Source organism: Triturus cristatus, chromosome 6 (assembly GCF_964204655.1).
Source record: "Triturus cristatus chromosome 6, aTriCri1.1, whole genome shotgun sequence".
Classification (NCBI taxonomy): Eukaryota; Metazoa; Chordata; class Amphibia; order Caudata; family Salamandridae; genus Triturus; species Triturus cristatus.
Genome location: NC_140589.1, coordinates 878,776,701 through 878,801,819, shown reverse-complemented (window position 1 = coordinate 878,801,819; position 25,119 = coordinate 878,776,701). Strand labels below are relative to the sequence as shown.

Below are 25,119 nucleotides of genomic sequence, written 5' to 3'. Positions count from 1 at the left end.
GCTTATCTCCTTTGTTGGGCCTAGGAAAGGCTTCGCTCTATCAAGATCTTCCATTTCAAGATGGATAGCCTTGGCCATCACTCTGTCATGAGAAGGCAAGAAAGCCTTTGCGCGCTAGAGTTCGCGCACATTCCACAAGAAAGGTGACAACCTCGACCGCATTGTTCGCGGGAGTATTGCTCCCGGACATTTGCAAAGCGGCGACATGGACAAATGCTCACACGTTTACCAGACTTTATTGTCTGGACACAGCGTGGAAAGCGGACACCGCAGTTGGACAAGCAGTTATACGGCACCTGTTTCACTAAGGTACTTCTTATGCTATGTATTGTATATTTTGATTAGATTGTCTGTTATATTCATTATCAATTTCTTTTTTCATATTTCATATTAACATGGTGACAAGCAAATGTATGCATAATTTTGTTTTTGGAGCAGCATAACTCATTACGATTTCTAATATTAGGAAGCAGAGCCCTACAAAAAGGGGTCTATCCTACAAACGCTGCTTCGGTTAAACACTGCTGACTATTCTGATACAAGCATGTGAATCTATGAAAGATTCAATACTGGAGAAAAAACTAGTTACCTGTACACTGTGGTTCTCCAGTATTAATATCTTTCATATATTCACATGTGGCCCGCCTGCCTCCCCGTTTTTTAGCGGATAGACCACTTTTTATCTCTAGATTCATCCCTGGCTCACTCTTTGGGCTGGTTGGAAATCTAAGGTATGGTGGCTCTGCTGGGGATTGTGATCTCAGGGCTGGCAGCTGATTGGTTGGTGTTTGAACCACATAATAATGGTGATAGGCTACCAAACCATATACTTCCCTATGGGTTTTCTATGCAGTTTTTTCTTTTACTGCTATGGTTATTCTTTTACCGTGAGACTCCCACCATGACGAAGGGGAAGATACAAGCATGTGCATCTATGAAAGATATCATCATCATCATCATTAAACTTTATTTCGGTTCAATGACCATAAAAGCAACAATCATTTACACAATAAATAATACGATAAAAGAAAACATAAAAAGTAAAGCCAATTCAATCATTTTCAAGGTAACGCATTACATTCGATTTTGGCAAACAAATATTTGGCAGGGTGGTTAATTATAAAAATTTCCTACGTGATAACCAGACAGAGTTGAGGAACCGGGAGACAGCGAAAACTATCGGAGGTTTAGTGTCATATTTTAAAATTCTCATTGCTTTTTCGCATTCTCTGAAACCAAGATTATTGCATAGGGGCTTAATCCAGCGTTTCCTTTGTGGTAAATATATTGGGCAGAAAAAAAAGACATGTTTTTCGTCCTCAAGTGTGTGGCTACAGGCCGGGCATGCGGTGATTTTATTGGCGTCCCATCCAGATGTAAATGACCTGAGCGGGAGACAACCCATTCTGAATTGGCAGTAAAGCTTCCTCGCGGCCGGTGGACTAACCAGGTCTAAAAACTCCTCTTTCCTGTAATTATCTTTAATTTGGAGGAACGCGGCCGTCAGCTTGCCGATCTTAGGGCATTCATACAGACGCGCAAGATGGTGGTTTTTAAACTGTTCGACCAATTTAGCTTTGGGTAGGGCCAAGCATGAGGCCTCCGGAGTGGTCCATAATTCTGGAAGGCCAATCTTAGTGCAGGAATCCCTGACGAATCTCAGCCAGGGAATATTCTTGCTCTTGAGTTGGGACCAGACTCCCTTAAATTCCTCACGGTAGAGTCCCAGCTCCTCGTTTGACCATAATCTCTTCCAATATAGCAATGGACGCAGCATTACCACTTGTTCAATGGGTAATAACCCACAATCCAGCCTGATAGGGGTCAGCGGGGAACTAGATGGAAGGCCCAACAAGCTCCTCACGAATGAATTTTCCGACCCAATCAAGCTGTGTATTCTGGTATGGCCCCACAGTTCCGCTCCATATATGGAGGCTGCTCTTACTTGTGTCCGATATATTTCCAATGCAGGGGACACTGGCTTGGAGACCGAACCCCTAAATACTTGGGAGATTCCCCCGGTGGTTTGTGCAAGTTTTAACACAGAATTTGCGATTTGCCCACCCCAGCCAAAGTTTTCCTGTAATAAAATCCCCAGATAACTGAATGTGGTTACCCGCTCAAGGTAGACACCATTCAGAACTGGGTTTGGCCGTGTGTGTTTGGGGGGATTTAGGATCATGAATTTGGTTTTAGCCAAATTGATCTCTAAGCCTCTCTCTGCACAGAAATCCACAAAGCCATCCAGAATGCGTTGGATGCCAGTTGATGTGCGCGATAACAAAAGAGTGTCGTCAGCGAACATCAACGCTGGCACCAAACCTGTGGCAAGTCTGGGCGCATCTATGTCCCTAATATCCTCCAGGTGCTTAATGAGCCCATTGATATAAAGGCAAAATAATGTTGGAGCCAACACGCATCCCTGTCGGACTCCACGATTTACAGGGAAACGGGAAGAAAGCTCACCATATTTGCCGCATCTTACCTGGGCAAAGTTTTTTGTGTGGAGTCTAACAATGATATCCAGAAGATACAAGGGAACATTAAGAGCCAGAAGCACATTCCACAGTTTTTCACGCGGAACCAGATCGAAAGCCGACCTCAGGTCAACAAAAATGAGATAGAGACTGCCACCCTCTAAACTCACGGTCTTCCAATGTATGACCTGGAGTCGGAAGATCTGGTCCACGGTGGAGGTGCCCTTTCTGAATCCTGCTTGCAGTGAACTTAAGATGTTGTTTTCAGTCTCCCAGGCCTGGAGTCTGTCCAATATTATACGCCCAAACAGCTTCTGAGTGATGTCGATTAAGCTGATGGGCCTATAATTTGAAGGTTTTAGAGGACAGCCTTTCTTAAATATGGGCACGATCTCCGCGCCTAGCCATGACTCTGGTAGATCACCTCCCGACAGAATAAAATTGAATAGGATACAAAGATATGGCACCCAGATCGTAGGTTCAGAACGGTAGAGGTCGCCCGGGATTTTGTCCAATCCCGGAGCTTTGTTTGGTATTAAAAGATGGATAGCCGTTTCCACCTCCTTTATAGTTATCATCGTTAAGGCCTCACATTGAGTGGTAGATCCGGGAATAGGCGAAGGAGGAGTGTTTGTGTTTGGGCTTGAGTAGAGACCTCCATAATGTGCTTCCCATACAGCTGGAGCTATGTTTGGGAATGAGCTCGTTCCTGCTTCTTTCCTCCCTTTGCTCACGGTTGTCCAAAAGCCCCTAAAATCCTTCGCTATTAGAGTAGATCTTAATTCTTCCCAGATATCAGACTCCCAGTGTTTTTTTAGCCCTTTCTAATATTTGTTTGTAATTGGCCCTTGCTACTTTGATCCTATCTCTATCGAGGCTTTTGATGGCGATTAGTAGCTCACTCTTCGATTTCCTGCACTCAGCAGAGTACCACGGTTGCCTTTTAGGCAAGTGGGGCCTCGCGGGCCCTGTCAGGCAAAACGCCTTCGAGAGTTTGTCTACTAACTGTAGGTGTATGCCTGTGGGTCCGGCTGCATGTACAGGTGGAAGTCGAGATGATTCCACCTCAGACATTTCCACAAGATAAGGTAGGGCAAGGCTGTAAATTTCAGAAATTTTATTCGGGCTAGCGGCAATGTGCGGCCATCTCACCCTTCGTTTGTTGTTACGTAGTATGGGGTGTTGTGCAGTGGTGGGTGATGGTACATCATAGGTGCTCATACCCCAACAGCCTGGTTTAAAGGTTACAACCAAAGCATTATGATCGCTATCATTACGATCTAGCACCCTAAAATCAAGCACCTTATCCCAAGATCTAGTTTCAATAAGAATATAGTCGAGGATGGAGGTATGACCTACCCTATTGAAGGTAGCTCGTCCTGGTCTGTCAGAATCAAATCTCCCATTGCAAGCCCTCAATGACAAGGAAAGTGTGAGAGCGGAGATTTGAAGGGCCAGAGGGGACCACACTTTGACCTTTGGAATCATAGGATCAGGGATATTTCGATATTCGTTCTCTGTGTTAAGGTCGTCCAAGGCCGACACACAGAGTGGTTCGTATTGACAATTGAAGTCGCCACCTACGACCACGGAATATTCTGAGTCCAGGGTCAAGATAAATTTGTTAAGCAACTCGATGACCTCGGATTCCCGACCACCCTGGGAAGGTCTCGAATAGACATTCAAAAGAGCCAGATGAATATTGTTAGGCAGCACTAGAAGAGTACATTGAATGTCTAGCGAGTTGGTGTGTATCTGCCTTGCCACGGCACCCAGGTGGAGCGCTACCCAGGTGGTAAGGCCCCCTGAGGGCCTACCCCTACCACTAGATACAGCCAGTGTGTCAAATGATGCAAAGCCAACCCTGTGCAAATTTTCCAATGCCCAGGTCTCTTGCATCAGGCAAATATCAAAATCGTCTATAAAGACACCCCAGTCCTCGCAATCCAGTTTACTCTTGAGACCTGCCACGTTCCAAGATAGAAAACGAGGACTCGGCTTTGATTTACTAGGTGATGGGATCGGGTCAGCAACAGGGATAATGGCGGATAAAGGACTCAAAGCCCTCTCTGTAATTTCCCACAGGGGCCTGTTTGCCAGCCCTTCCGTTTCTGACTTGTTCCCTTGGGTTAGGGCCATTTTTGGAATAATAGGGTTCAAACGTCAATCCACTTGCTCAAGGGTGCTGTATCTGTTAGGGTGGTAAAAGGCTTCAAGCGTGGGCGAACAGTGTCGATCAGGGCCTTGGAAAGTGTTATAATCAAAGGGTAATAGACCAGCCCTATTAGTTCGCACAAAGTCCCCCCTTCCCCTATTTAGATTAATAGTGCTAAGATGGTGCAGGCCTGGGTAAAAATAGGTGAGGGGGAGAGCTCTAATTGCTGAGCGGTCGTTAGAATTAGGGCCTGACTGGAATGTGCAAATATGTCTGACCGTGTTTGTGTTCCTAAAATTGATGACTACACAATCTCCCTGTACATCTTTGGCTCTATGTCCAACCCAATTTATTCGCCTGGCGAATAAAATCTCACTTGAGCACGGTTTCGGAAGAGGTTTGTGGCAGTTTAACCAGTGCATGCATTTGTTTTTTAAATCAAAAAATGACTCCCTTGATCCTTGGCTCAGGGTGGGGACACCAGCAAGGATCACCACATATGGGGCCGATTCGGGTGGAAGGTCCAAACAGGGTGAGATCCGGTCACTAGAGGGCTGAGGCTGCTTACTAGGGGATTGGAGGAGCCCGGTAGACTTTGCTAGTGAGGTGTTGGGTGTGTTAGAAGTTACAGTACTCGCTATGTTTCTGTTTCTCCCTAAACTAGCTGAATCGTGGGCAGCTACTTGGGGGACAATAGGCAATCCCTGACTCTGGCCCTTGCCTTGAACAATTGGTTGATCTGCAATAGTTGTCAGGGCAGTTGGTAAAGTTGGGACGGAGGCACCAGAGACACCAGTCTCAGCAGAGCTTGCTGTTATTCCCCCTCTGCCCCCTGTGCCCTTAGATCTGATAGATGAAGCAATCATGGATTCAAGGTTAGTGAGACCATTTTCTAGGGAATCGAGTCTGTTACAGATGGGGCGACAGATTGTAGTAAAAAGCTGTTCCATCTTTTGCCAAAAATCATTGTTCCGTATGGGGCCTGGTGATGCCTCGAGGCCATCAGCCATCAAGTCTATAGTGGGTGCAGGTTCAGATACCCCCTCGTTAGTCCGCTTTTGTACTTTGGATCTTTTATTGGCCATCGCTGGTGGGCCACCCCTTTTGCGTTTCGCCGCCTTCTCCGGCAACTTAGTAGAGGTGGCATCGGGGCGGATGGATTGGCCAGATCTGGTGGTGCCTTCGGATATCGTAGCAATTGAAGAGGCTGGGCGAGGAGAGTCGCCTGGGTCAACCACAGTACAGGCGCTATTATTTGCTACGACATCCACGTATTCATTTCCACTCAAAGGTGAGACATTTGTGTGGTGGGCTAATGCGGGTATGTAAGTGGATGCAGCCGGTGATTTGGCAGAGGCAATGTTGCCCAAAGAGGAACGCTTATCGAGGACTAAGTCTAGAGACAGTCTTTTCTCTGTCAGTTCAATTTCCCTCTGTAGGACTGATGCGGCTCTGGTTATGAAACTATCCATAGTTCCAACTACTCCGGTCCCAATCACAGATTTCCGACCCTTTCTGGCGCCGGCAGTAGCCATACTCAGTTGTTAACGTAAGAAGATGACAACAAATCAGCTCGCCACTAGGAAGGAAGTGTTCCGATAACACCCGAAAAGGGGGGATTAAGTCTTGTAGTCTTGGTCAGCTATACAATACAATATTTCAACACTCACCGTCGCACGGCTCACATGCTCGACGCCAGAACCAAGAGGGGTGCCCCGTCCCGGCCTCAGTCGGTCTCTGACGGGCTCAGACGGGCCCGCCCTTGTCCCGGGCTTCGCCCGCGCTGCGATCCGCGCTGCGATCCGCGCTGCGGAAAAGTGTGTGCTGGGATATGAAGTGACGTCAAGGGGCGGGTCCTGAGGAAGAGGCAGGCAGCAACAGCAGGAAGTGGAGGGCTGCTGGACCTCGCAGTCCTCGGTGCAATGTTCCCAGGGCAAAGGTCAGTTCCACCACGAGCGGCACCCGCGAAGCGGGGGCCGCGAGCTTTTGACCGATGTCCAGGGGCGGGTCCTGAGGAAGAGGCAGGCAGCAGCAGCAGGAAGCGGAGGGCTGCTGGACCTCGCAGTCCTCGGTGCAATGTTCCCAGGGCAAAGGTCAGTTCCACCACGAGCGGCACCCGCGAAGCGGGGGCCGCGAGCTTTTGACCGATGTCCAGGGGCGGGTCCTGAGGAAGAGGCAGGCAGCAGCAGCAGGAAGCGGAGGGCTGCTGGACCTCGCAGTCCTCGGTGCAATGTTCCCAGGGCAAAGGTCAGTTCCACCATGAGCGGCACCCGCGAAGCGGGGGCCGCGAGCTTTTGACCGATGTCCAGGGGCGGGTCCTGAGGAAGAGGCAGGCCGCAGCAGCAGGAAGCGGAGGGCTGCTGGACCTCGCAGTCCTCGGTGCAATGTTCCCAGGGCAAAGGTCAGTTCCACCACGAGCGGCCCCGCGAAGCGGGGGCCGCGAGCTTTTGACCGATGTCCAGGGGCGGGTCCTGAGGAAGAGGCAGGCAGCAGCAGCAGGAAGCGGAGGGCTGCTGGACCTCGCAGTCCTCGGTGCAATGTTCCCAGGGCAAAGGTCAGTTCCACCACGAGCGGCCCCCGCGAAGCGGGGGCCGCGAGCTTTTGACCGATGTCCAGGGGCGGGTCCTGAGGAAGAGGCAGGCAGCAGCAGCAGGAAGCGGAGGGCTGCTGGACCTCGCAGTCCTCGGTGCAATGTTCCCAGGGCAAAGGTCAGTTCCACCACGAGCGGCCCCCGCGAAGCGGGGGCCGCGAGCTTTTGACCGATGTCCAGGGGCGGGTCCTGAGGAAGAGGCAGGCAGCAGCAGCAGGAAGTGGAGGGCTGCTGGACCTCGCAGTCCTCGGTGCAATGTTCCCAGGGCAAAGGTCAGTTCCACCACGAGCGGCACCCGCGAAGCGGGGGCCGCGAGCTTTTGACCGATGTCCAGGGGCGGGTCCTGAGGAAGAGGCAGGCAGCAGCAGCAGGAAGCGGAGGGCTGCTGGACCTCGCAGTCCTCGGTGCAATGTTCCCAGGGCAAAGGTCAGTTCCACCACGAGCGGCTCCCGCGAAGCGGGGGCCGCGAGCTTTTGACCGATGTCCAGGGGCGGGTCCTGAGGAAGAGGCAGGCAGCAGCAGCAGGAAGCGGAGGGCTGCTGGACCTCGCAGTCCTCGGTGCAATGTTCCCAGGGCAAAGGTCAGTTCCACCATGAGCGGCACCCGCGAAGCGGGGGCCGCGAGCTTTTGACCGATGTCCAGGGGCGGGTCCTGAGGAAGAGGCAGGCCGCAGCAGCAGGAAGCGGAGGGCTGCTGGACCTCGCAGTCCTCGGTGCAATGTTCCCAGGGCAAAGGTCAGTTCCACCACGAGCGGCCCCGCGAAGCGGGGGCCGCGAGCTTTTGACCGATGTCCAGGGGCGGGTCCTGAGGAAGAGGCAGGCAGCAGCAGCAGGAAGCGGAGGGCTGCTGGACCTCGCAGTCCTCGGTGCAATGTTCCCAGGGCAAAGGTCAGTTCCACCACGAGCGGCCCCCGCGAAGCGGGGGCCGCGAGCTTTTGACCGATGTCCAGGGGCGGGTCCTGAGGAAGAGGCAGGCAGCAGCAGCAGGAAGCGGAGGGCTGCTGGACCTCGCAGTCCTCGGTGCAATGTTCCCAGGGCAAAGGTCAGTTCCACCACGAGCGGCTCCCGCGAAGCGGGGGCCGCGAGCTTTTGACCGATGTCCAGGGGCGGGTCCTGAGGAAGAGGCAGGCAGCAGCAGCAGGAAGCGGAGGGCTGCTGGACCTCGCAGTCCTCGGTGCAATGTTCCCAGGGCAAAGGTCAGTTCCACCAGATATCAATACTGGAGAACCATTGTGTACAGGTAACTAACTAGTTTTTTTCTAGAAGTTAAATGGCTGCTGACTATTCACAGAAAGGTTGAGAGGTAATATAGATTAGTACAGTACTGAGTCAATGAGCAATAAGAGTTCCTTCACAGGTTCTGTTTTTTGTACGTTGCAGATTCATTTATTTCTTATATTCTTTATATATTTGGGTACAGCCAACGCTTTTCGCCCTTGAAAGGGCTTTTTCAAGGCACGATAATCTAGTAGGCAAGGTTTGCATGTTCAGAGTTCGAAACGCCTGTAAAGAGATGTCAGAAACGTCCCTCGGTCATTCTGGTGTGCGCCACTCCCAGTAAACTAATATCCTTAGCATATATGAAATGTCGTAATAAACTCTGTTGTCGTGCTTGCCTCTGGCATTTCCATACCTCTATAAATATTATTCCAGTTCTGATAAAACTTCCCCTGTGTACAGTCCGGCGTTTACTGCCGACAATTTGGCTGCTTTGTACGTGTACCATTTCCTGATCAGCACAGTGACAGCTGCACACGCATCTACATGAACAGCTTGTTCATGCCCAGCATCTGTCTCAGTGAGATGTTTATGCTGTCAGGGCAGCCGCGGCATGTTGAGTGAGTCTAGTCTATCCCCCCACATGACAACCCCCAGACCGCTAGACATTGTAGGGCACTTACCATAAATGTTGTTCAGATGTCTTCACTCTGCAGCCAGGCTCTACTTTCCTCTTGCAACTGAGCTCTGCCTGAGCTCTACTCCTATGACCGCCATGACAAGGAGACTGTAAATCAGAGGTGACGAATGAGGCCAGATTTTCAGGAAAATTTGTATGTGAATGAGTTCAGTTTAGATCACTTCTATGATAAATATATCTTTTGCTGCTATGTTGAAATTCTGGCTTAGATCCAGCCCTTATAGACCACAGTGCACACCCCTGTTTTGAAGAATGGTCCAGTTTCCTCATAGTTGTTCACTTTTCTTTTACATGTGTGGCACACTTTAATTCACTTCATGTGCAGGGTTTGACATTTGATGTTTGAAATGTAGAGGAGTCGGTTGGTGAGTGTAAAGTGAGGAGGTGCAGACGGATTTATTTTCTAAATACAGGAGGACACAACCAGCTGGAGTCTTCCCTCATGGGTGTTTGGGTCAGCTGCCTTGGTGGTTGGCAAGGACTCCATGAAGAGAACTCTTCTGGAGTGTGAAATGGGAGTCTGATCAAAACGAGCATGAAAAGTGAGTCATAAAAAATTATAGCTATGCGGAACATACAATTTATTATAAATGTCTTGGTACAGCGAGGAAGCAAAATCAGAGCATGATGTACATTACACCGTTGGTAGGTGTATAGGGATGCTCATTAGGGTGACCAGATGTCTTGTATTAACCCTTTTCAGAGGACTGGCCCAGTGTCCCAATGCTTTGGTTAATTTTAATTGCGTTTCCGGTGACAGAGAGAGATTGAACTCCGCCTTCAGTTTCAAAGTGATTTATTCACTGCAATGCTTTTCGAACTGAAAAGGTCTTCGTTTCGGCCTCATATAAATATCTAAATATGTCAAATAATCCTACTTTTATGTCTGACGTGTCCCGGTGTTTGCTTCTCAAAGTCTGGTCACCATAGATGCACTGTGTTGGGGTACCTACTTGCGGAATAAATTACAATTTGCTGGTGAACCCATCCGAGCGGTCTTTACACATGGCTATCTACACTGAGCTCAAGGGGACTCGGATTCAAATGCTGAATTAAAAATTACCTGGCGTAGGACGAAGATTATTGTAAAACTGTAAAAGAGGTTCTTGTCATTGAGATTTAGCAGCCACCCCCATGGCGTCTGAGGGTGTTAAACGACCAAAACGTCCTGTAGTCTGTCGTTGTTTCCGCTTTCCATCACAGGGCGTTCCCTGGACAGTGTCCCTGCTAAGACGTGGTACTGCGTGGTTACCAGTAGAAGGCAGGAGTGGATTTTAAAGGCCTTCTGGATCCCGAACCACTCTCCCTCTGCTAAGGCTTGGACCTCCGTCAGGATTCTAGCCATCGATGGGGTTCTTTCAACAAAGCACACTGGGAGGTTACTCTGACATGCCTGCCGCATATCTGGATCTTACCATTTGCCAAACAGAGGGGAAAACCAAGCTGCCTGCAGTTCAGGCACCATGTGCTTCAAACACACACCCCCCCCGCGTGACAGCTAGAAACCAAACCATTTAAAGTCACACAGATTATCGCTCTTTAGGCTTGCCTTGTACGTACCGTACCTTCATGAATTGAGTACATCTCTCTGTTTATTGTCGTTCATGTTGTAACCTTCTGCAGCTGTTAACATTGTTTGCACACGCACTTTTAATTTTACAAAAGGTTGCCGCATGGCTGCAACGTCACACCCCACGAATTGCTTTCTAAAACGATTACGATTCATACCTTTTTTGTAACGATTTGAACTTCGATTCGAATGTCTGTTTTGGACAGGGTGCGAGTAGTTACTGTGTTACCCGTTCACGTAAAGACTGCACTATTTTTTTGGATTACACAGGCTATTTTTCATGTTACATGTATTTTTTAAAAGTTTCATATGCTTGCCAAATATTTTCACTCTGGTCAACATTTCAGTTCTGGATTCGGTGTAAACAGTTTATGGACACACACGGACAAAGAAAGGATTTGCAGCGTTTAGATGCTGCTGCCAACATACCGTGGATTGTCCTGCCATCTAGTGACAAATTCCGGAATTGCAAGTAGTCAATTTAAAAAAAAAAAAAACCCACAAAAGAAACTTGTATTCAACGAGCACCCGTAAACAATAATATTTTTTTTCAAATCTTGTCTTTTCAGTAATATGACCATCGAAGGGGCTGATTTTATATTAAAAATAGAGCTTTGAACAATACAATTTACCACTGATAAGCAGTATTTCTCTCCATGTGTTCCCACACCTGGTGTGTTCCGCAGTTTCCCTCCATGTTAAAGAACAGTAGATTTTTCAGCTCCCAGGCTGATATGCTGCATAGCTAAATACATACAAGGTCCCAAAGGCAAGACCAATTGCATTGCAAATACTTGTTTACACTTGTGGTTACAACTTCCTTGAGCGAGATCAATGTTTAGTGGTTGTATGACAGCATCAAAATGTACAACAGCATTTTGTTTTCCTTTTGTGTAGGTAATTTGAACTACAATACCTCTCCTTTGTATAAATACTTACTTATTCGTAAGAAATGCCTCTTACTGCAACTACTGTAATACTAATTCAAAACCTACATCTTCCTCCTTATTCTAAGCCTTTAATATCCGACCCACAAACTGTTGTAAAATTGAGAGCGCAAAGGGAGGTTTCTATTTGGAATCCAGTAGTATCGGAGGCCCTGGGATATTAGTGGTAAACCAATCTGCGCAGAAGTGATACTACCAAGCAACCCCGATTGCCCCAGAATCCAAAGAAAAGGCCACACATTAATCATGCAAATTGCATAGTTAATGTCACTTCCAGGTAGCCATTTGCTTTCCAGATTTGCTGCTTAACTTGTTTCACAAGATCTGCTGGTGTCCTTCAATTAACAAAACGCACATGATCTGGTTGAATTATAGAGTCTTGGACCATATCTGCGAGAATTGTAATGAAGACCTTCAGGTTAGCAAGTAGGAGTGAATTGCAGTGATAATTGGGGAAATGCAAGGTCCTTCCCTATTTTGAGTCTGTGTCAACATGGCATAGTATATTTCCGTTTTCCTGCCTGTCTATTGATAATTTAGTCAAGAGTGATAAAGGACCTATTGCAAATATCGTGTAGTACTCTGTACATGCCCATTATGTTCTTTTTGTCTTAAAGGCTTTGATAATTTAATTTACCACCTTCTCTGCCATCACTTAGGAGATATTAAAGCATTAATAAGGGTCCTTGCCCAGCTTTACTGGTACATAACTATGTATTTTCTGTAACATTTCTTCTGCTAATAGACTATTTACTTTATATCAATGGAGGTGTTATCATATTTATGACTTATGGTTCTGTACATGACAGTTTTCTCTTTGCTCCTTAGGAGCCATGGTCGTCTTTTTTAACGTCTTCAAGAATGGGGGGCCTTGTAATACCAAAAAGCATGGTAGGTATTACTGCAGTTATTTTATCAATTGCAGAATGTTCTTGTACTGATTGTACTTATGCTATTTATCCTGCATCGTTTAATCATTGCTTTGAACTTCGTCATACTCTTATTTTATATTTTCCATGTCCTTATTGCTAATGTGTGCACATTTTTGTTGCCTCAAAAGGGAAAATCATATCCACTGTAGTGTGCAATAAACCCTAATGAAAATTCTCACAGCTTCTCTACTGCAATTTATCAGCTGCCAGAAACTTTCTAAGCAAAAGTTTTATAGGGAAAAACTCAATGTATTATTTTGTAATTGCATTTATATAACGCTTACTGCCCCTGACAAGGGGTCAAAGCACTTTATCTGCGAGTAGCACGCTACTCCGTAACCCATAACAGTTTAGTGGTGAATTAGTATAGTGAAATATGAAATTAATTTGAGTGGTGGATATGTTAGTCAGATATTTGGATTGAGAAGGATAGTGGAGGGATAGGAAAAGGGAAAAAGGTTTGCATTTATATAGCGCTTGCTACCCCTGATGGGATTTTGAATCGCTTTTTTGGTGAGTAGCACGCTGCTCTGGATCCTATAAAGGATTATTGGTGAATTAGTATAGTGAAATATGAAATTAATTTTAGTTGTGGACAATTTAGTCTGTTATATGGATTGAAAAGGATGAGGACAGGGGGAGAAGGGGGTATAAACTGAAATGCGAGATTTAAAAACTAAGACCGCACACCTGTCAGACACTTTAGGAAACAAAGCACTAAAATTGAAGTTGCTCTTGTTGTAATGGGTAGTTGTATATTAATGTGCATCTTTAGACTTTCAAGACAAAGAATATTAATACATCATTCTGATATTGTTCTGAGTTTTTGATTAGAATATCTGAGGTTAGATAGTGGTTTTGTTGCCAAGTGAAAAAGTTATCTGAAAGAGACTAAAAGTTATAGATCCCTTACCTTAGAATTACCCCCAGGCGTCAGACTGGATCCGGAGAATTTTTCTTCAGCAGTACCCCTGCGCGTCGTTAGGTGGCGTCTGTCGACTCCACGTTCGCCATTGGCGTCCTGATCGCCAGAATTATGTCGCAGTATCTGGCCCCTGCGCGCTGACGTCAGTTCTTTCTTTTTCCACGCCAGCCAGCGCAGATCCGGAGAGAGCGGTACCCTTAGACATTTTTTGTATAGTGTTTTTCGACTTTTGTTGACCTTTTTCGAGTCGCTTGACTCCTGGTGCATGCAGGGATGTCACATTGGCGGACCGTCTGCAAGCCTTGTAACAAGCTGATGCCAGTCACTGATCCGCAACTCGTGTGCCTTTGGTGCCTGAAGGCCATGTACCTGAAGTCTTTGTGGGAGCAATCCCGAAAGCTTCTGGAGGCCCGGCAGTCGGTTCCGTGCCGCTCGAGGTCCCGTTCGAGAGGGAGGTCGCGGGACCGGTCGCAGAGTCACCACCATCACTCCTCATCGAAGTCTTTGTCTTCGGGTAAGTCAAAGCACAACAAGAAGGCAAAGAAGCACCGTCGCTCTTCACCTTCTCCCCATCCGTTGTCCGGCAGGACGTGGAATGTCGTCGTCCGGCTCCGCACACGGAGCCTGCTGGGGCGGCTAACGAGCTTCCCTCCCTTCCCAGGAGCCAGACCATCCCCAGCCCAGCTTTCTGCCTTTTACGAGGGTCTCCACTTCATGTTTGGGCAGCCCAACTCCGCCGGCGCGCCTTGGGCCCCGCAGACTCAGCTGGCGGCTCTAGGCCTTCGATGCCGGCGGCTCTGGCTCCCGCCGCAGGGATCCAGGCCTGGACCAAGATCGGCACCAGTTGACCTCACAACACCTCCCCCAGCGCCGATTCCACTGACAACGCCTCCGATGTCGATTAAGTCCCCGGCCGGCATTGACTCCGGCCTCCCCCTCGAGCCGAACACGGGAGCCGTACCGGCATCTACCGACGCCGGTACTGGCTCCAACTAGTACTTTTGTACCACTGTTCTATCCTGGCATTCCTTTTTGCCCTGAGTGGTAGCCAGTAGAGGATGAGGAGGACTGGGAGGGGTCTGTGGACCCTCTGGCAGACCAGCTAGAAGAGTAGGACTGGAGAGAGGAGTTGGGTGATACCAGTGGTCTGGATACCTCCCCAGACCTTGGTATGCTATCCTCCCCTACCGTGGCTACAGAGAAGGGTGCATCATACACAGTGGTGTTGCGTAGGGCGGCTGAGGCCTTGGGCCTCGAGCTTCCTACGGTGACGAACTCGGCCGCCGGTGCATGATGCATCACGAATGGCGTCTTCAATCTGAGATGGTGCAAGATCTGTTTCAGCAGTGGGGAGAGCCTTGGTTTGATCTGTTCGCCACCAAAGAGAACGCACAGTGTCAGCAGTTCTGCGCTTTGGAATTTCCAAGGCGGCACTCGCTCGGCGACGCTTTTTGCCGCGAGTGGAATTGCGGTCTTTTATATGCCTTTCCGCCTATACCACTTCTGCCCAGAGTGCTGAAGATGATCAAGCGCGACCGGGCCCAAGTCTTTATTGTGGCTCCGGATTGGGCATGAAGAGTCTGGTATCCCAAGCTCTTGAACATGGCCATCGATCCTCCAATCAGACTGCCCCTTCGGGAGGATCTTCTGTCGCAGCAGCAGTGGACGGTCCTCCACCCGAACCTGTCCAGCCTCCACCTTCTTGCGTGGAGATTGAGTGGCGACAGTTGACCACTTTTGATCTTCCTCCCAAAGTCTGTAATGTCATTTTGGCAGCCAGGTGTCCCGCCACTGAAACGGTATACGCCTGTAGGTGGAACAAATTTGTGGCATGGTGCACAGCAAAGGCTTTGAATCCCCTTTCTGCCCCTCTTTCAGAGGTTCTCCTCTCATTCTTTCTTTGGCCCAGTAGGGCTGTGCTCTGGGCACCCTGAAAAGCTATCTTTCAGCCATTTCGGCCTTTCTCCGCCTTCCTGATCAGGCTTCTCTTTTCAAGTCCCAATTTCTTAAGGGCATTACTCACCTCTTTCCTCCTATTCATTTCGTAATGCCCCAGTCGGACTTGAATCTGGTCTTAACCTACCCCATTTTTTCTCCTTTCGAGCCACTACATAATTGTACTCTCAGACTGTTGACCTTGAAGACTGCTTTTCTGGTTGCCATAACCTCTGCTTGCAGGGTGAGTGAGCTTCAGGCTCTTTCTTCTTAACCTGCTTCCTAGCTGTTCATCCGGACAAGGTTGTCCTTCGAACTCGACCTTCTTTTCTTCCCAAAGTGGTTACCTCTTTCCACGTAGGGCAGACCATCACTTTGCTCAGCTACTTCCCACCTCCGCATCCTTCTAAAGAGGAGGAGAAACTCCTCTGTCCGGATTCAAAACGTGAGCTATCTTTTTATCTGGATAGCACAAAACCATTCCAGGTGGATGATCAACTCTTTGTTGGCTATGTGGGCGCCAAGAAAGGTCGAGCCATGCAAATGCGGATCATCTCTCGATGGTTCATCCTTTGCATTAACATTTGCTATTCCTTGGCTAAAAACCAGCCTCCGGTAGGACTGCATGCCCATTCCACCATGGCGACTGCAGCCACTGCTGTTTTGGGACATGAATTCCCCCTCAGTGACATCTGCCAGGCAGCCATGTGTGCATCACTGCACACGTTCACTAAACATTACGGCCTGGATAGTCCAGTCCGGAGAGACCGCTTCTTTGGCCGTTCAGTTCCCCAGGAATTTTTGGTGTGAACTTAGTTTGCAGACCCATCTCCGGGGTTGGTATTGCTGGAGTATCTATTCTAAGGTAAGGAATCTATAACTAATAGTCTCTTTCAGATTAACAAGTTGCTTACCTTCGGTATCTGTAAGAGACATATATTAGTTATAGATTCCTTACCACCCCACCCATCCTCCCTGCTCTGCGAACTGACTTCTAGAGTAAGGGACTTATTTCAGGGCCCTAGTTTTGTGCACCAGTGGTCAGTGTCTTGCATGGCTCTGTTCTTCTGGCGTGGACTGTCGTGTAAAGAACTGACGTCCGCGCACAGGGGCGTCGCCTAAGTAGATACTGCGACGTCATTCCGGCGATCACGACGGCAACTACCGACGCGCAGGGGTCCTGCCGAAGAAAAATTCTTCGGATCCAGTCTGATGTCCGGGGGTAATTCTAAGGTAAGGAATCTATAACTAATATATGTCTCTTACAGATATATTGTTACCGAAGGTAAGTAACTTGTTCGTAGCGACTTCTTATTCCCTTGTGAAGATTTCTCTCATTGGTTTGTTTAAAAAAACAGGTTTTAGGGGCACTAGATTTTTATTGTCTGTGTGGCATGTAGATTACCATAGAAAATGTACTTTCCTTGTGTTGGTAATTGAGTTAGTGCATTGGAACTGTATTTCATCACTTGCATTATAAATATCAGCTCTGGCAACAGGTGTAACATACCAGCTGAACATATAATACGTTTAGAATGTAAATCCACTGGTACGGTATTAAATATAAACATCTATAGAAACGTTAGATGTAAGCCTTAAGAGCAAAATAATTTCACCAATAACAAACAATAGTATTTAGATTATTCCAGAGGTTGGATATTAATTTTTTAGAGTATAATCTTCCTGTGACTGATCAAGCATTCTCAGTTAAGTTTTTATATGTGTACAGGGAACACTATAGAAAAACACTTAATTTAAGAAAAGGTTGCAAAAGAATTGTACAGTGGCATGTTTAGCTGCATTAGTTTTCTTTGACCAGTTATGATTAAATATTGGCCATGCACTGTAACTGCACCGCGGAATCGTTTGTATGTGACACAAGGCACTTGCCCTCTCAATTATGAACAGTTACAAACCTTTTCATTGACTTTATCATTGTAAAAGGACAGCTAGTAAGTACAGTTAATTGCCATTTCTGAAGCTTTTTCCAATGTAGTCATTTTCTTCTTGGTATATTTTCTGAGTATCCACTCAGTGGCCAATACTAGGGTACCACATTATAGATCTCGCTGTAGATTGCCTAGACAGGTTTTCTAAAGAGGCCAGTACTTGAGATTACAGTTAGAGCTAGGTGTTTTATTTGTTTCTGCAACTCATCCATGCAAAAGGTGTGCACCGTGTGAAGTGTGCCTATGCGAACTTGCTCTTTTGTACCCAGCTGCCTTCAGCCTTCCCACAGTTCTGTTCCAAACCTGCTGCTGCTTTCCAAAGTTCTGGTGCAGATTCCTTCCCTGGGGCTCATAGGGTAGAGCGTGGCATGCTGTGTTCTGGACCCATGTGAGGCATAGTAGGATGCCATGCAGCCGCTAGCATGTTTAAAGGTAGCCAGCCGTTACTGTCTGGCACCAAGTCAGCATATATGCTCATATTTGTAAAGTTCAGTGCTATGCTTGGCGGCTGAGTTTTCAATGCAATAATGGAAAATTATACTTTTTTTCTCATGCAGTATTTTTCTTAGATGTACTCTCTTGAATATAACCCCTCCAACAGCAGCTTCATGTCACCATCTAGCCCTAAGTGATATTGCTTGCAACCACACACAAGCCACTTGTTTTGTAGGATGGTATTGCTCGGTGCCAGTTTCATTCATTTGGATAGGGACACTCTATCCCTGTCTGCCCAATACTGTTTTTATCTTTCATGATGGTGGGAGATTTATTTTTCTCTTTTCACAGCTGTGAAACAAATGCCTTTTAAACCTTTTTCATGGTGGTATGAAATCTAGTTATTTTTTTTACCAGCTTCCTTGGCTTCCATTTCATTCACTGTAATTTCCTCTGTGGTGCAACGATGAACATACAGTTTATGTGATTTATTCTTTCAGAGTTGCTCATCATTAAAGTGTGTCACATCTGCAAGAAATGTGTACCTAGGAGAGTGAGCTACCAATTGAGTGCCTGATTGCTGAACAATACCTTCTGCGGAAGAAAGATATTTCTGCTCTATGGTCCCACCCTGGAAAAAGGTTAAGCCTGAGGGTGATTCATGTGCCTTGATTTTAGTGGAACCTAGTTTTACACCCTGTGGGATCCATAGGAGTAACAGAACCATGCCCATAAATGCACATGTTAGATAATGCGATAAATTACATTGAGGAATTGGAAATCGATAGAATGGCTGGTGAACACCAAAGTGCCATTTTCCTTCCGTTTCCTCCTCAATTTCGACCCTGACTGCACCATTGCTCGACGTCAACCCATTGCATAAGAATTGTGCTTCTTGCACCAGAGCACAGCAAATCTCTGTCAGTGGGCCCAGACATGCAGCCGGTCTCTTCAGCGGGATTATCCACTGCCTGCACCTTAGAAGCAGGCGTTGTTGATGGCCCAGCAGCTTCTGCAGCCTGTAGTAATGCTCTGGTCCCATCTCAAAGCACAAGAAAAAATACCTTCTATTCTTCTCCTTTTGGTTCCCAGAATCCATTTCATTGTGAATTTCTGTAATTTAATGACATTGGGAACTTCCTTGTGGTCAGAAATAGACCAATGAGAAGCTGAAGCCTCTGTTGTGCTATGTCAGACATCTTTTTTGCTTAAAGTTCTTTGAACTAAAACCTGTATATTACCTGGTCTCCGGGAGCCAACTAAACAGTCGCAGCCGGCATGATTTGCAGGTGGGGTGTACAGGGGGAAGTTCAATAAAAAAAAATCTTTTTGTAGCGTTTATTACGGGGGGTCGACTTGTTTGTTTAAACTTTATCATTAATGCAGCCATCTCGTTCTTCGACTCAGTCTACCGGGCTAAAAGCATAAACTGGAATAAAATGCGTTAAATGCATGCATTTACATTCTCACATAAGGAACCCACAGTCTACCTTAAAGCAGCCAAAATAATTTTGTAACAGCATAAGCAGTCATGGAAGTTATTTCATGCATTATAATTACTTTGTCTGCTGTTGGCTAGTCTATATATTATGTGCCTGCATATATGTGTTAAATGTTACTTGCCTCAGTTTGTTTCTTAACTATTATTACTTTCCCTGTGTTTGGCAAGTTACCTTGTACGCAGGGGCCCTCATTTTTCAAACTTACTGAATAATAGGATAGCCCTTTGACTTTTATTCAGAGCAGATGTAGCTCTGATCGCTTCAACACTGCTACACGCTGCAGGCCGATGCAGGCACTTGCAGTCTCGATTGCGCCATCACAATCACCACAGGAGCTACAGCCCCTACCACACCGACGCAGGCACGAATTATGAAGTGGTTCCTGCCAGGAATCCGGTTTAAGAGACCCTCTACATCAAGGACTTCTCCATGCTCGCTTCCAAGTAGGCAGCTTTCTCTGGATGCCCCTCAGTTCCTGGAACACACTGAGTGTAGCTAATTGGAGTCCAAGCACTTTGTGGCATCCATGCAAGGCCCTGTACTTTACTGTATCAACTACTGGTCACTTTTCATGGTAATTGGGTAACTTCTTTTGGCTTTATTCAAATTGGCTCTTGTTCCATTCCCTCTCACATTCTCTCCAAGCACTTGTTTGAAAGGGTTCATGGCATACAGTAAGCCCACTCAGCATTACATTCACAACATTAGTCTGCAGTGTTTTCAGTGCTGCACATGGAAGTGCAGTTCTTCTCATGCAGTGCGAGTTGTTGTTTGCTGTGTTCACATATCACCCTATGCCTCAGTTAATAATTTTAGGATGTATTCATATTGTGCATAATTAGGAACATGTATTAATCGCACGACAAATAAGCATGTAATGCATTGTTTCAATTGTGTTGTTTCAGCACCTCCCAAATGACCACCTTTGTTTGGTACGAATAACTCCACGGAGGGATTTGTTCTCACACAGACTAACCGCTGCAAACTCTACTACTTTTGTCGTCATGATGAAACAGTGCTTTGCAAGGCGGACAGCTAAATTAATTACTAGGCTAGAGTAAGTATTCTAGAGAATGATATCTACTTAAATGTGTATGTTTCTGTTTAGAGAATAACATTTTAAGCTCCAACTGTGAAGGTTAGCTTATATTTTGTTCTTAAAAGCGAATGGTAGACAATTGGTTATTAGCGAGAATTCTAATCAGAAGGAATTCGGTGGCCCTTTTAATTTTTTTAGCTTTTTAAATCATCTGATAGGCTATGTTCTTAGTTGCAACGTGTATTGATGCTGCATTGCTTGTTCCTGGACTTTGGCTTACTGCAAGGGACATCACAGAAAGTGGTATTTTTCGTTCAGAAATTTCCCAGTGACTTAAAAATATGCTAAATCATACAGGGGGTCATATGGGGAGCGGGTACCAAACCAACAACATACTGTTCCCTAATCACTTAAATTTACACTCAAAAAGGTACGTCTGGTAATCAAAATGAAGACCACAGATAGTGGGAGTTAGATGCGTGAAGTCTTTAGGACGAGAACCCTCACTCGCCCAAGGGTGAAATAGTTCATCTGTGGGTTCCCTCCTCACAGCAGGACCGCAAGGCACCTGCTGTGGGCTACAACTCTCCAGGCGGGGAGGAGTGATTTTATCAAAGATGAGCATAAATAGGGGTCAGAGTGAGGGGCAGAGTGCAAAGGACTATTATAACTATATCCCTGGTGGGCAAAAAGGTGCTTTCTTCTGGGGCCCCAGTGGCTAGGGTTAAAAACAGAGCTAAGGACTTTGCAAAAAAAAGTGCAGTTCACTTATGAGGTCTATAGATTTCTGCCCATTTATAACTCTGAAAACTATTTTTATGTGGTCATTCCTCAGGACTAGAAATAGTAAGCGTCACTCCGCATCAGTTCATAAATAAACAATACCGGCCTTATTTCAGTAAGCCGGACCCGCCGAGCCGCTAGTTGCTTACATAAATCAGTAACACGGCAGTGGCAGAGATCGGAGGCTTGAGAAGGATACATAGATCCAATTTAGGGATGGACCAAGACACCAGCGGTGGGCCATCCAATTCAGTACAAGGCTTACTGCAATAAGGCCAGTATCTTTTATACTCCTCTTTGCCCTTGCTTTTGCAGTTATTTAAAAGCTCACTCTGCATTGCTAGATATCATAATTTATTGATTCCATTTTAAACCATTGACTAAGCAGTATGTGTTTGGTTGGTGTTTCATTGTAGCACACATGCATTCAAAATCCCTCTGATATGATCTCTTGCTTTCTCCAACAATTCAGGTTTGTGTGCCATATTTTGAGTTAATGTAGAGGCAGCCCCCATCCTTGTTAACCATTCACCCTCCTCGGCTTACCACGACCTTCCAGGCAGACTGCTCTCTCAGTGAGGATCCTTTGAAACAAGACCCTTACACCAGTGGCAACTGATAAATACACGGGGGTGGGGAGGGTACTGGGGTCAGGGCAAAATTACATTAAAAAATCAAAAACTTACCTGAACACTATGTCCTCCGCTCCGAACCTCCTCTTTCTCCCACGAAGGAACTGGATACTGCAACTCCCTTGACTAATCCTGGCGCTGCTCACATACTTTGCCCACCACTCCTTCCTGCTGCCACTCAGCAGGCCCAGCCCCGTCCTGATACTCTGTTCAGGGCAAGATGATCAAAAATAAAATGGTAATAAATTACCATTTTATTCTTTATATCTGGGGCTTTGGGGGACATTTAAAGGGGGCGATGCTCCTCTGCTCCAACAGAGGAGCTGCCCCTGCCTTACACCCTAACATCCACAACCAACCCGACACCTGGCTCTCCACTTCTGGATTCACGTAGGCATCCGTGCCCTGCTGAAACTTTGCTCTTGACACACAATTGATGGACGGAATGCAGAACAAATCAAAACATTCACCCACAGTCAAGAGATCTGTGTTAAATCCACTATTCTTTTGCTCACCATGTCACCCCAGTTTAGACCTGGCCATATGCAAATCAGTCTTGGCCCTGTGCCTCATGGGAACAGTCCAGCCGAACTGCCAAGCCAGGTCCTCCCTGTACCGGAAACAAGCATCCTAGGACCGGTTTCGGGATTTCATCCCTCATCAGCCATGATGGCTTGAATCCAGTGGCACAGTGAGTCTGGGACCCACGTCTGGGCATACTCGGTGCACTTAGGGCGAGAAAGCAAAAGACACACAATTGATGGACAGAATGTAGAACAATTCAAAACATTCACCCGCAGTCAAGAGATCTGGGTTAAACCCACCATTCTTTTGATCACCATGTCACCCCAGTTTAGACCTGGCCATATGCAAATCAGTCTTGACCCTGTGTCTCATGGGGACAGTCCAGCCCGAACTGCCAAGCCAGGTCCTCCCTGGACTGGAAACAAGCATCCTAGGAACGGTTTCATGGTCAAGACTGATTTGCATGTGGCTGGGTTCAAACTGGAATGGCATGGTGAGCAAATAAACTATGGATTTAGGCCCAGATCTCTCTACTGGGGTGAATGAATGACATTGTACTGCATTCTGTCCATCAATTGTTCTTTTTGCATTTGTCACCCCGAGTGGGACGGGTATGTCCAGAAGTGGGTCCCGTGTTCTCCATGCCACTGGCATCAAGCTATCCTGGCTGATGAGGGGTGAAACCCCGAAACTAGTTCTAGGATGCCTGTTTCCAGTTCAGCGAGGACCTGGCCTGGCAGTTCGGGCTGGACTGTTCCCATTGGGCGCAGGGTCAAAACTGATTTGCTTATGGCTGGGTTCGAACTGGAATGGCATGGTGACCAAAAAAACGATGGATTTAGGCCCAGATCTCTGTGCTGGGGTGAATGTATGACATTGTTCTGCATTCTTTCCATCAGTTGTTCTTTTTGCATTCAAAACTTTGCTCTTAGGCACCAACTCCTATCTCCCTTGTACTCCCAGGAACCCGCTACATGTGATTTCTTATACTGTCTGATTTTCTTTAAGCTCACAGACTTGAAGATCTGAGAGAGAGTTATCCAGCCAGCATAACCTGTTACTGCCAGGTTTTCGTTCTGATTACTAGCATCTCAGTTTTGCTTCTGTAAAGCTGAGATAGCTGACTTTGGAGTTTGTCTAAGAATCTGTAGAGGTTAGCAACTTTCAAGCAATATTAGGAAACTAATGGCTTCAAAGGTGCTCAAATATGCACATTCACATCCTTGTGTTTTTTTTACCTTTCAGAACGTGGATTCCAGGTCATGGACGTAAACTTTTGAGACAACTGGGGCTGCCTGAAAACATTCTAATTGGTCATGTCACTGTGGAGCAATATCAACGAATTTTTGAAGTGATGGAACATTCTGGAGAGTTTAACAACAGTTGGATCTTTGACGAAATCTTGGAAAACACAGAGAAGAATGTTTTTTAACTTTGACATTGTTCCTCAATGGACTAACTTGCTGCAGCAAAAGGACTGAGAATTGGAACGAGCAGGCTGCTTTTAGAAGCTCAGAATGTCATGATAAAAAGCAAGAAATTAATTTTACTATATTTAAAATAATTGTGTGGGCTTATCCCTGTTGCGTTTGCTTTATAAAGCAACAATTAAAATGCTTAGCAGAGAGTTTCAAAGCCCCATGCTAAATATAGGCCACCTTGCAGGAACCAGGCAGTCTGCCATGGCAATATGGAATGTAATATTTGATGGAAATAACAATAGGAGGGCCCAAAGGAGAACGTATTTTGTCCTGCAGTATGCATTTTTTCTAGCTTCACATGCTGTGCTGTTCTGTTGTCAAGTGGTTGGGTGTCTTCTGGCCATACACTATCAGTTTTATAATGAGCCATTTTAGAAAATGGCTATTAAGAGCATACCCGTTTGCACATTTCACAGCAAAGCACCATTTTATCGTCAAAGTATCACTTTAAATATATGGGTTGAGCCCTTGAATTAGGCCTTCTGTTTCTTGTGGAATGTATTTGGCTAGCTGCGCTCGCTCTTCATGTCCGTTGGACGAGCAGTTAATTGTTTCATCACAGATGGGCTGTTTCTTAAATGTACTGAATATGCCATACTTGCTTAGCAAGGAGGTTTGCAATAGGAATTGAAGTCTGATGTAACTTGGATTTCATGAGGAAAAAAGATACCTTACTATGGGCAAAAGACCAGCTGCTGGTTTTCATGCTCCATTCTGAACTAGGATACATCTTTTGTCCTCCTGAGGAATGACCTCAATAAATCTTGTTGCCGCCACGTTGAAGGGGTGGTAAATAAAGAGATTTGAAGAAATCATAAAGGGTTTTTTTGCTAACTGGCTGTATTTGTTTTTTCTAAAATGTTATAAACAATGAACACTTTTCTATGTCTTTGTTAGTTTCATTCATCGGTTTAACAGATATCTATTTTCTGCTGCACAGTGGCATGCATACCTACCCCTTATCATTAATGTGCTGTTAAATTGAATGTTCGATTATTAACATGCCACTATGTTCTGACATCTTGTGCTATAAGCATGTTTATTTTAAGTCATTATTTATAATTAGAATGTGAGCTATTTTTAAAAACGAAATGCAAAATCGCTGTGCTGTACCAGCTGACCAAAAGAATGGGATGGAGAAAGGATGATGGGCCGCAGTAACTCTTCCCATAAGACTATAAGCACAAAATCCCCACAGCAGGGATACGCGGGACCATTGTGCACAAAAAAGAAAAAGCTTTAAAATCCCTAGCGCATGTGTAGTCTTGTTCCTGGTCATTTCTTTTAACCTCAGCTTTTCCACAGACCCTCTTCCACGTTCTTTC

At 46.3% G+C, this 25,119-nt stretch overlaps 1 protein-coding gene across 1 annotated transcript in view; it reads left to right on the top strand.

The window, feature by feature from the left end:
* LOC146817998 (dimethyladenosine transferase 2, mitochondrial-like) overlaps positions 1 to 24,628 on the top strand; it is a 135,137-nt gene extending 110,509 nt beyond the window's left edge. Inside the window, exons 6-8 of the mRNA XM_085611474.1 lie at positions 12,485 to 12,547; positions 20,240 to 20,391; positions 23,559 to 24,628. Of these exons, the coding sequence (XP_085467600.1) occupies positions 12,485 to 12,547; positions 20,240 to 20,391; positions 23,559 to 23,745 (402 nt within the window). The 3' untranslated portion in view covers positions 23,746 to 24,628. The remainder of the gene's footprint in view (positions 1 to 12,484; positions 12,548 to 20,239; positions 20,392 to 23,558) is intronic.
* The last annotated feature ends 491 nt before the right edge of the window (positions 24,629 to 25,119 follow it).